Source organism: Petromyzon marinus, chromosome 35 (assembly GCF_048934315.1).
Source record: "Petromyzon marinus isolate PM22_M1 ecotype Great Lakes invasive population chromosome 35, UKy_Petmar_22M1.pri1.0, whole genome shotgun sequence".
In the NCBI taxonomy this organism is placed as follows: Eukaryota; Metazoa; Chordata; class Hyperoartia; order Petromyzontiformes; family Petromyzontidae; genus Petromyzon; species Petromyzon marinus.
In genome coordinates this window covers 732,836-744,910 of record NC_133701.1, presented here as the reverse complement: position 1 = coordinate 744,910, position 12,075 = coordinate 732,836, and the positions used below count along the sequence as shown (strand labels likewise).

Here is a 12,075-nt window from a genome sequence, read left to right as displayed (position 1 = left end):
AACCTACTCACGCCGGCTTGTGCCCGCCCTCACAGTCGGGCATATTGTGCTGAATACACCACGTGGTGCCGCCGTTGATCCTGGCCATTGACCGAACAACCCAACGTTCCGACCAGCTCCCTCCGCAGGAATGTGTTTTAAATTTACTAAGGTCACCTTTTATTTATTCCATGAAGGAGCATTTTGCTTCTCCATGGGAGAATGGAGAAGCATTCATTTTGAACATTTTTTTAATGATTGTTATTAAACATTTTGATTCTAATGATTCTACCAGGGCTTTTTATTATGTGAAATGAATGTGATTGTTATAATTGTACGCTCCATTTTGCTTCGTTCTACTACAAAGTTTCAAGTATTTTTTTCTAGTTATAATTACTTTTAATATTTTATAATTATAAGATAATTTCAATATAATATTCTGAACATCTGCAGTTTTAGTTAGACGTTGAATATTTTCAAGTGGATTTTATGCTAAATTTCAGCTTTCCAACGCCTCCTTTTTAATAAATGTTTTCTCCTACAACATCAGAGTGCAGCACACTACAATGACAATAGTTGAAAGCGATTTGAATCATGTTTTTTTGGGGGGGGGGGGCAGAGCTTTGTGACGTCATATTTGAGGGGGGGTCTGACTTTTTGTGATGCCGTGTGACGAGGGGGGGGGGGGTCCAAAATCCTCCAAAATTCGCTCGACGTCATTTATAGACGGCCCCAATTGTATTGTGTCAGCGTCCGGATTTCTGATGTCAATGTCACAGGAGGTTGATCGTGTGCTCCGGTGGAACACGATACTTTGTTCGGTCGGCAGACGCACAACTTGGGTTGCTTTTCACTCTTAAGTTCAGTTTTCGAAAAATAACTCGATCCTGCATTCGTCCACCTCTTTCATTCATCAATTTGATCTCGATCCGCCTTTAATACTGACCCTGCACCCATCAACTGCCTTATGTTGCGTAACAAACTACAGTATACTTATTTAGAGCCCAACTTTCCAGCTTTCTCTATTCAGCAATAAATCCCTGTGAGGCAGCTTACCATTACTAGTTAACAACAACTGCAAACCGAAGACATTGTTAATTCCATCTTTTCCCACACAAAGGTACGCAATTATGTGTGGCGTCATCGCGTACGACTATGACGTCGTCACGTACGACTATGACGTCACCGCGCCACTGTCCGCCACCACGCACGGTTGCATCTGCACGCTTGGCGCCAACGTCATCACGTACCGAGGGGGCGTCATTGCCCGCGCGGTGACGTCGTGACGGCACAGCGGCGCGTGCCTTGGCGGAAGTTAATGTCCCCCGACGTCATCACGCACCGTAAAGCCGAAAGCAAGCGCTGACCTAGACGTCATCACGTACCGCGCCTCCTCGTGTCGGTGCTGCGGCGACGTCACCACGCACGGCGCGTCCTACAGTGCGTGTCCCTCAGCTGCACGTGTGCACAGTGCGCGGGTCTCGTCGAGACACGGGGACGGCTACCGCAGTGAGACGCCGCCTGCACCGCCTGCACCGCCTGCAGTTTGCTGCACGAGGAGCGCCGAGCTCACTCACAGCCAGCCGCTCGGTCGTAGCCACCTCAGCGCGTCTCGCGGTGCCGGCGGTGACACATAGAGCCCCCCTCGCCCTTTGACCCACATAGGGGAGTGTGTGCGTGCGTCTCTTGAGGCTCAGAGTCCTTACTCCTCCACTCCTGCGGAATGTTGCCCAACACAAGGTGAGTGGCGGTGCCCTCTCGTCCGCGGGCTGTGTATGCGTGTGGACCATTGCGTCTCCTCCTCCTGTCTCCTGTCTGCCATCAGCTGGTGTAGTAGTCCAATCTGTGTCTTTCTAACACCATCGGCTGTGTTGAACATCTGCTGATAGTCGTGCGGCGCTTGTCTCGCACTTCGACAGCAGCCAGCTCTGTCCTGTCTATAGTCTGTATCTAGAGTTACGGGTCTGTGCCCCTAAATCTCTACGTCTCTCAAACTTCAACCTCTATCAAATAAGTTGGTGATATTGCATTGGCAGTGATGCACAACCAACAACCGCTCGACAAATTCGTCAGTGACAGTGCCTTAAAAGAGTAAAATAGAATGTGCGACGTCTTGGGCAGCGGCACTTTTGACGGTATAAAGAGAGGCGATAAGAGAGCGATAGAGTGGATGAGAGTTGGTGATTAAACTTTACACAATGGGGCCTGATTCGAATGCGGTTTTTTTATGTGTTCTGAAACCAGTTTTTAAATAGGCGTATGAATAGTTAGCTTATATCTTTCGGGGAACATACATACCCCCCATCAATAAAACAAATATGCATTACTAAATAAACTTATTCCAAGTCAAGTTATACGATGTTGCGGACACATTGCATTGTGGGAATATTTATTCTTGTGAGGATCAGGGTCAAGCAAGCTATGGCTCTAGGATTTGGTGTTACATGTTATTTATGTAGTTTATTGTAAAAATTCGGTCACAGTCCCTGTGATCACTGTTACGTTGCAAGTATGGCTCTATTATGGCTCTAAATGCATGCATAGAATCGTAGAATATACCTCTTATAAGTGATGATGTGGGTGAAAGGTCTGTGAGTAAAGATATGCGTTTACTAGACTGGTGATGTGAACACTTTTTTCAGTCAGGACCCCTGTTATCCGTGTTGTTGTTGTGTCACACATGATTTTTATGGCTCAATGTGGACCATTCCTGAATAAAATAAATATTGCCAATTCCACCCACGCCAAGGCCATGTGGTAAAACCTGTTGTGGTGAGCTATGTTGCCCTGAAGATGTGATCAGGATTACTCTTGCAAATGAGGCTTTCCTGGTCTCTTAAAGTCTCACCAGGGCAAACAAAATTAAATGTATCTTAATACCTGCAAGTAGTGCTGGGCTAGTATACGGTTGTTAATTTTTTGCATATTCAGTTATCACACACGATAAACATGATCTGTTTGCCGCATGTAACAATGTTTAACAATAAGGATTAAAGGTCCCAGCCTTGTGTGTGTGTCTTGGTGATGGAGCAGTTGTGGAGAGAGTGGAGAGTTTCCCATACCTGGGCAGTATGCTTATGACCAGCTCCGGTTTGACAGTAAGAGGTCTCACTCCGAATCAGTAGAGCGGCATTATCTTTTCATCGGCTGCGCAATGCTGTGTGGCAGCTACCTGGTCTGTCGCACCACACGAAGCTTCGAATCTCTTTGGCCATAGTCATGCCCTTCCTTTTCTATGCTTGTGGTACGTGGACCCCACTAATAGAACATCTGCACCGGTAAGAAACATTCAGGCTGGCATGCTTACGATCCATCCTGGGTTTAACCAGGCTGGATTGTGTGAGAAGCTCACAAATCTATGAAAGGTCTGGACACATTCCCATCAGTGAGCTCCTCCGGCAGGAAATGCTGCATTGTCTGGGTCATGTAGCTCACATGCCCAGCCACCGCATGCCCAAGCAGCTTCTGTTTGGCTGCATAGAGGGTGCTAAATGGGCATGATATGGGCTGGAGAAGAGACGGACTGATGCGGTACGAGAGGATGTGGAGCTGAGTGGACTTGCCGACGACTGGTAACAGTGGTATCAAGATCGGCCTCTATAGAGGAGGCTCGTGAAGGACGCTACTGGGCAGTTGGAGGTAGTCGCCCTCCAGCATCAACGGAGGGCAGGGGAGCGACGCTTTCAACAACGAGCGTAGTGCCGGGCAGCGAAAATATAACAAGTTGGCACAGTAGGGTTTACAGCTGGTGTATCTACCAATCATCTCAGGCAGCCAACCCATGGCTCCTGGGTCTGTCCCGAGACCTGTCAGCGAGCCTTCGGCACTTCACATGGCCTGAAAGTGCACCTGGCCTGGCACAGGCGCCGAGGTGTCGTCACCGTCACTTAGTGGTGAATGGCGGGTATTAGAGTAAACCACGAAATTACAAATGATCCCTTTCACTGGTGCATTGTAATGGCTGCCACAATGACCAAACATACCGGAATGTGCCCAGCTGTTTGAACCTTCTTACATGCTCATCTGATCAACAATTGTTGATACCATGATATTTTAACTCAATAATCAATCTGAAAACGAAAATTTTTACACTGATAGTGCATTAACAATCATAGGCTAAATCTTGACTTAAAGCTTTCATGACTGCAGGAATACATATTCTATGGGTCTTTCGGTAAAGCCACGTAGATAGAAAAATGATAAAAAAAATATCATGACGTTTCGATCGCAACACAAGCAATCGTCTTCAGGTGAGAGACGATTGCTTGTGTTGCGATCAAAACGTGATATTTTTACTATTTTGGTATCTACGTGGCTTTACCGAAATACCCATAGAATAACCATAGGCTAGCATACTCTTTGGTTCTATTGGGTAAAGTCACGTAGGTGTAAATAAAATAACAAAAAAGTAACAAAAAATCACGACGTTTCGGCCACAGCGCTGTCCTCCAAACAGTCTCGTCCCTTCACCTGATGAAGGCCACTTGTGTTGTGGCCGAAACGTCGTGATTTTTTGTTATTTTTTTGTTATTTTATTTTCACCTACGTGACTTTACCCAATAGAACCAAAGAGTATGGATCCTAGCAGTCACGAAAGCTTTAAATCTACATAGGCTAGCAGTTTAGATTCATTGGTCAAATTCAACTAGAGACTGAAAAATTTCCACTAAATTTTAACTATAATAATACTTGACCTGTTAAACAACACAATAGTCTTATGTGGTTGATCAACTAAGATTTGCCCACATTTATGTTTTGGTCTTTTTTCAATACATAAATGATCTATGTTAAATATATCTAGTTAATCAAAATCAACATCATCGTATTCCATTGTGGTTTAAATGTTTGGCCGCGTCAGATGGGTAAATATGGATAGGGAAAAATCGCTCGAAGAGGAAATTCGGGCTTCGTAAAGAGACCAACGCTGTGATTATCACGCTGAACTCACAATTGGAAGGGTTTGAGTTTGCATCCTGGTCAAGGATCAATTCTGTCTATCCCTAAATCGCGACAGTTCGTTGAATCGCTGAAGGGAGGTACATCGTTGCACAACTAATACACCCCTTGTGGACAGCAGTGGCCATGGACGAATGGAATGGTTGTCAATTACAATGATTCTGCTGCAGATAGACACCTCTCTGTGCAGGGTAAAAAAAAACACATTTTGATGAGGAGTGAAAAGCTGCGATGTGACGAGGCGTCTGGTGATCTTGTGGCGCTGCACGCTCTTGACATTGTGTGCAAAGTCATACGTGTCCCGTCGCCCGGCGTTTCCGCTGACCTCTGTGCAGGATTGGGCTCGTGTGTTTCTATGTTTAGCTCTCATAGGTGCAATTGTGGCTCTCATTCCAGTTTTTATTCTTTTAGAGAAGGGGGGTGGTTTTAATTGTATCTGCATTCATTAATCCAAGCATAATCTACGTTTTTGTTTGTTGGTGTATTTTAAACTATTAAGTGCATATTAAACTGTTTAGAGTGTGTCCAACACCAAGACATGCTTTTAGCTATTGGAGGGAACCAGGGAACCCCGTGCAGAGCAGGGAGGGAGAACGTACAAACTCCACGTAGATATGCGCCTATGTCAGGAAACAAACCCAGGTCCTTCTTGTTGTGAGGCACAAGTGTTACCACTATTTCCACCCTGCCACCCAAAAGCCGTAATTACTCATAACATTAGAAAGACATTACAGGGGGAAAAAAATGAGTCCGATTTCTATGAAGGAGGTGGGTTGGATATGCTTAGTGAAGAATGGAGTACAGGGAATGTTTACATTGTGCCACACTGAGCGAGGGCCCTCACGCGAGTTTAATCTCAGAATTTGAGCGTGTGGCAGCCATCTCCCCAAACTATTAAATGTGTTACCAATGCACACTCGGCATGGCCATTGTTACCTGGAGGAGGTAGCACCAGAGTAAAACGTTACATGATGGTGAAGACAAGCTTGGCTGCATACGCAAACACATGTCTTTTATTAATTTTAGCATTTTCACTGGATTTTTCATTTCAGTTTTGACCGACTACCTAATTTCTACTTTCACGGTTTATAGTTAGATTTAGTTGGCACATATTACATGTATTCATGTCTTTATCTTGTTTGTGCTGTTAATTTTGCCTTTACTGCTGATTGGAGTTCACCAGTCATGTAGCACATCTCTCTCTCTGTGTCCTTAGACCTGTTACAGGTCTTTAGTGATTGATAAGTAAAAATTGTGGATTTAATCCAGCATAGTTGAAAGAAATCTTGCTGAATATAAAAGTCCGTGTTTGTGATCTGTGTGCAATATTTTCACTGACTCTCAGATGTCATGAGAGACTGACGCTTCCAGCACACTTTTTAATCTGCCCTGGCCCCATTGGCTGATCTGGAAGCTTTCCACTGCTCTTGCAGTTGCCAAGCGGTTGAACACTCTTCGTATGTGTGCATTGGCATGACTACCTGGCTGAAACTTCCTCAAAAAGAATGATTAAATTCCAATTCATTAGCATTTGAATCGGAATTTAAACACCCTTTCACTAATGGCGTGACCCAATTCTAGCCGAAAATGAGTTTTTTTTAATGTCGAAATTAGTTTTAGCGCCATGTTCAACAAATTGTGGATGACTTGTGGATAAAAATGTGATTAATTTGTTCCACAGCTCCACTTTTCCACAAAAACTGCATATAATAGGAATGCTGTTCCACAGTGCAGGATGTGAAAACCGCGGATAATATGAAGTACTAGCCTTTTGCCCGTCCAAGGACAGTGGGGGTGTTGCAGTAAATCTGAAACTTGCAAGCGAAAAGCAGAGCGCGATGTGATATATTCATTGCATCCATTCGTGTGTAATTTGTAAGGCCGCGGTGACACAGACCTATTTCATTTCAAAGTTATAATCCCTTGTTCATCATGACGTCCTTTTTACTTTGATGTCTCAACAGCGTTACGGAGATCGCGTGACGTGAGGGTTCTGCCTTTGTAGTGAGGGTTGTCAGTTGACGCTGAGGAGGGGGGAGGAGGCGCCTCGCACCCTCATGTGGAGTGACGTCACCCGCTAATTAATATTAATGGTGGGGGGGGGTGTCCATTTGGAAGACGTCTCCTCTTCATGATTATTAATGTGGGGGGCCGGCCGACGTGGAGTGACGTCACGCGCGGGACACACAGACATTCTTGGCTCATTATAGTAGTGAATAGGGCCATGGGTAATAGGGGTTTTTGCAGACCTTACAACTCCTGTGGATAATGATTCCCAGATAATGGTGTTCAGGATAAGAGGCGTTCTACTGTACATCTATTGCTGGGAAGTTTCAACCAAATTGCCAGTATTAGTACACCACAGTGAACCTTTCAAGCAAGTCATACAACTTATAATGGTAAGATTAGTGGTGAGGATTCAGATATGGAAATTTACGTGCAGGTGTACGTTAACCAGCATACAATTAGTATGCTTTCTAACATGAAATACCCAGCTGGATAACATATATAGACCTTCGAGAATTATGTTAGTTGTAAACTTATTTTGATTGGTAAAACAAATCTCACAGTGTACTTGATATAAAAGAAAACCTCACTATCATCACCACCACCTTGTATTTCTTACTGAGAATGAGCACAAGGTGTCAACAGGGATGCAGCCTGTAGTTCCTGAAACGAAGCTTTTACTGCCCCATTCCTTGTTGTATTTAAAACCTTACCGAGCAGTGTTTATAAAAAATAAATCCTTTGCTAGAAGCTCATTCCTGATGCACAAAAAGTGCATTCTTTGTGTAGTCACGTGATGTAAATCCTTGCATAATATTTGCACTGCAGTTTCATAGGAAATGCACACTGCCCAAGGTAGGGAAACAGATAATTAGATATGCAGTGGGTTATTGTTTGATTTAGTGCATTTAAGGTACTTATGCAAATAGTGTTGGGTGATTAATTTGAAAATAAGCCCATTACTCAAGGCTGAATTAGTCTACTTCTTTGTGTCCTTGTTAATATATTACAGCAGTGTCAACTTTACTAGGTACTGTTTATTTTTCAAAGTACTTTTACTGGCCAGATCTATAATTCTGTTACTAAAACAACACACAGTCATCGTAAAAAGACTCAACACATCCCTCAACAACACTGACCTTAAAAGGAAAAATATGAGGCAACATTTTGGGCAATGTCCTTTTTTCTTTGCACGCTGTATGTGCAATGAAGAAGGGCATTGCCTGAAACATCGACTATATTATTTCATGATCCTTCTCAACAGCCCAATGTACGTGCTATGAAGGGCCATTGCCCGCAACATGACCTTGTGCACAACTGCCAATGCAGTGTCACCGCATTGTTTGTTTCACGGTGGTAGTAGATGAGGCTGCGAGTGGTGCGTAGAATCACAGCCCTCTGTTCTGTGTTGAGTTTTGTCGGGCAGCCGTGGGCTACTTATTGCAAGCGCCGGGAGTTTTGTGTGCGCCTATCGGCACCACTTCCCATGTATTCGCGATAACCACGGAGCCCCGACACTGATCCGCTACAAAATCTACCATGCAGCTTGCCAGATTCAGGGCGAGATTAGCACCACAATAACTATTACAGAACTGACCTTAGGCTGCTCACCAGCAGTGATAGCGTAGAGGGGTGGTGAAGTGGGTGCGGGGGTGAGCTCCTGCCAGGGGGCATGGGGTTGTTGGACCAGCGACGCGTGGGATGGGTGAGCGCCGATCCTCGCGCAAGGCAGCAGCTTAGTACAATGCAAATGAAGGTGCAGCCCTGCACTGTAATGCTCATGCCACTGCTGGCGGAAGGACCAGCACTAGATAGAGACTCTCTCTAGAGGTATTCTAGAGCTACTCTTCCACGCTTGGAAGAGGTGAGAGTGCCCACAATTTATCCCGCTACACAGGATCTGCTGTGTTGTCCCGGGAGGTCGCACCGGTGACATGGATTGCAAGTCCTGGTCGCTAACCATTACATCACAGCAGAATACCTTGTAGAGTACCATAATTACAGTATCAAGGTTATAGCCTCGGAGGCTCCATTAACGCACTGGTTTGGAAGCTTGCTATTACTCATACAAGTCCTAGATTATTTTTATTTGAGATGTAAATTGCAGTGGGTTTGGGAGGAGGACATAATTGCAGTGATCACTTGTTTTGTTATCATAATTTTCTCATCAATGCAACCAACCACCCATCAGCCATGTTTCTCCGTGCAGCCTTGCCATGCAAGGGCTCTGTTGAACCGTTTTCTCACTGGACGAGGTCATTCAGCGGCTATCCAGACCACACTGCAAATGCGGACAGCTGCAGACTGTGACTTGTGTTGTGGAGGAGGAGCAGGGTTGCCCTCTGACCAAACTGGATGGAGGCCTGAGAGCACTGACATATGCAGACGATATGTCCTGGCTCAGCCAAGTAGAGTGCTCGGGTTTCCATCTCTGAGCTAAAAATCTCCCAGCGCGGCGGTTGAAATAATGGCGTGGTTTTCTTAAATCTCCCGCATCTATTCACCCAGTGGTATAAATATGGACACACCACAGTTCGTTGATTGGCAGGTTGCGCGTGGCCGGCACGGAAGTGGAGGCCAAAGGCCCTCGAGAGGGAGCACTCTTGAGCTCCCTCTTGTGGATGCCATTCTGCCAGTAATGGCGTGGGAAGGCAATTGTGGGGCTGCACCTTGCCATTGCCACATTTAATCAAAGTGCATGCCACCAGTAGAGACGATTGAAGTTAAAGCAATTCCTTTTTTTTTTAAATGGCAAGTTACTCAAATTATTTGAATATAAAACTGGGCAGTTTTGGTTTAAGTATGTAGAATTATTTGTACTACTCATGCTTGGAAAGCCAGTGTATCGTGGCAAGCGGTCAGGAAGCCTCATGGCCCCTGTAGAGCCGAGTCCACAGAGTGCTGTCTGTACCTGTCTAGATGGATAATCCTGACCTTACCATAATTCAGAACCCATTGCCTTGCTTATGCCAATTATTTTTTTATATCCACATTGAACCCCCCACCCCTACTAAATTCAAGTAAAGTACATTTTATCCTGCATTGTCTTTAAGCTGTACGCCTTTTGGCGTCCTCTGGTCTAGCACCAATTAAGACGAGAATCAAAATAAAGCCGTCTCTGGTGTGGACCAATCAGTTTCGAGGACAATACATATATTATCAGAGTGTTTTTTTATTTGCATTTTGACCACAAGTATTGTGGTTAATGCACACATGATTCCTTGTAAAAATGTTTCAATTTTGTTGCCAGAAAAAAGGGGAAAAACCCTATTATTATAAAATCATGCTCATGATACATGAATGAAATTGTTAATGCGCAAGTAATGGGCAAATGAGGTGCTCAGGTATGTGGGACGAGAGAGTATGAGGGACAATAGAAACAAAGTCGTAAACACGACACACCAAATAATTGATTCTTGAATCGAATCCGGACTCTAAACTGTAGCACCTTCATGTTTGATTACACCAAATGAGAGGTCAACAAGAGGCAAAGGTGCAGCTATGCAATTGCTTGCTCACTCCGCTGCTGGCATAAGACATCTCTAAAGAGTATTTGCTCTGCTGTTCCGTGCTGACCAGCCATCTTGGAAGAGGTACGCATACTTAGATTTTACCTGACCCCACACAACTGGTCGCTTGAACACATGTGGGTGTACCACCCATTTATACAGCTGCGTGAACAGAGGCCAGGGGATTGGAGAAACTTGCCCCATTGTTACAACTGCCACGCCAGGAGATGGAGTCGAACAGGCGACCTCTGGAATTCCAGTCCAGTGTGCTAACCGTTACACCACTGTGGCAGCTCCCTGTATGGAGGTTATAGAGGGGACCTGTGTTGCTGTTTGCAGGAAGCTCGCGGGGTGCACGTTGTTCATCACCGGAGCCAGTCGCGGCATTGGCAAAGCGATCGCGCTGAAAGCCGCCCGTGATGGCGCCAACATCGTCATCGCCGCCAAGACGGCGACGGCGCACCCCACTCTGCCCGGGACAATCTACACGGCGGCCAAGGAGAGTGAGTACCGGGCACTACGCCTGCTTAGCCTTTGCTCCGCTTTCACAGCCGGTGAAAAGTGTGCCGGCCGGTGGCGGTGGCGGCCTGAGAACAGCGCCCCTGAACCACCGCCACAAATGCACCGCCAGCAGTCCCCCGCTCGTGACATCTCTCATTTCGCCTCCGTGACAGGCCAGGAGTGGACCGGAACCAGGCTCGTTCATCAGTTAGTCGCACGCTTTGTTCAGTGTCAAGCACGATATTGAGTACAATGCAATGCTATTTGGATTCGGGTATGGCATCTGAATTTGACCGTATCGCAAGACCCCGTACAGAAACGGCGGGAATATTTATTTTGTCGAGCAAGAGAGAGGCAAAACTGTGAAGGTTTTGAGTCTGGACTTGAAGAGGGGCAGGGAGTCCAGAGCACTGATTGACTGAGCAGAATGTGTGAACACGCAGCACCCCTGCTGCTGAGCACCAGGAGTCGCGCGAAACGGCTCTCATGGCTCCTAACCGTAGTCATGCTCCAGTCGCATCTTACCAGTTTTAAAGCTGGTAGATAATCTTACTCATTGCTTATGCAACGTTACAGTGGTCCCCACGAATGGGTGGCACCACACTGTTTATACCATTGTACATTATTGGATGTGAAGTGGGAACAGGCTGTCTACCGTTTCAAGTCACTGTGACCCCCATGTGCAATTTGTCTCCACGCATAAATGGTTGGCATGAGTTGTGTCCTGCAGAGATTCACATTTTTAAAATCTGTGTACGTGCTCAGACCACGAAATTGATCGAATGTGTACTTTTGTTGGAACAAAGACTGTTAAATGCAATGGATATTACAGCATTACAAGCCATACAGTGTCTGCATGCAAATCTATAATCAGAGTCAAATTTTATGATACATTGTAATCATAGCTCCATAACTCATTTCATCGTCTACGTGCCAAAGCAGAATTTGGTACTACTAGAGGTGGCAAATGTTAGCACGGTTGGCTACGTACGGTGCGAAAGAAGTTCAACATACATACATTAATTCTGCTTGTTGAACCATATTTGTTTTCGGATTAGCCCACGTGGCAGGAGTTTTTTTGCCAAAATTATTATTATGAATTCCTCCGCCACCCAACAAGATT

The 12,075-nt window shown here is 45.4% G+C and overlaps 1 protein-coding gene across 1 annotated transcript in view; it reads left to right on the top strand.

Annotated features, from left to right (window-relative positions):
- Positions 1 to 1,379: 1,379 nt before the first annotated feature.
- Positions 1,380 to 12,075, top strand: part of HSDL2 (hydroxysteroid dehydrogenase like 2) — a 54,394-nt gene continuing 43,698 nt past the window's right edge. Inside the window, exons 1-2 of the mRNA XM_032965891.2 lie at positions 1,380 to 1,719; positions 10,791 to 10,954. Coding sequence (XP_032821782.1) covers positions 1,703 to 1,719; positions 10,791 to 10,954 — 181 coding nt within the window. The 5' untranslated portion in view covers positions 1,380 to 1,702. The remainder of the gene's footprint in view (positions 1,720 to 10,790; positions 10,955 to 12,075) is intronic.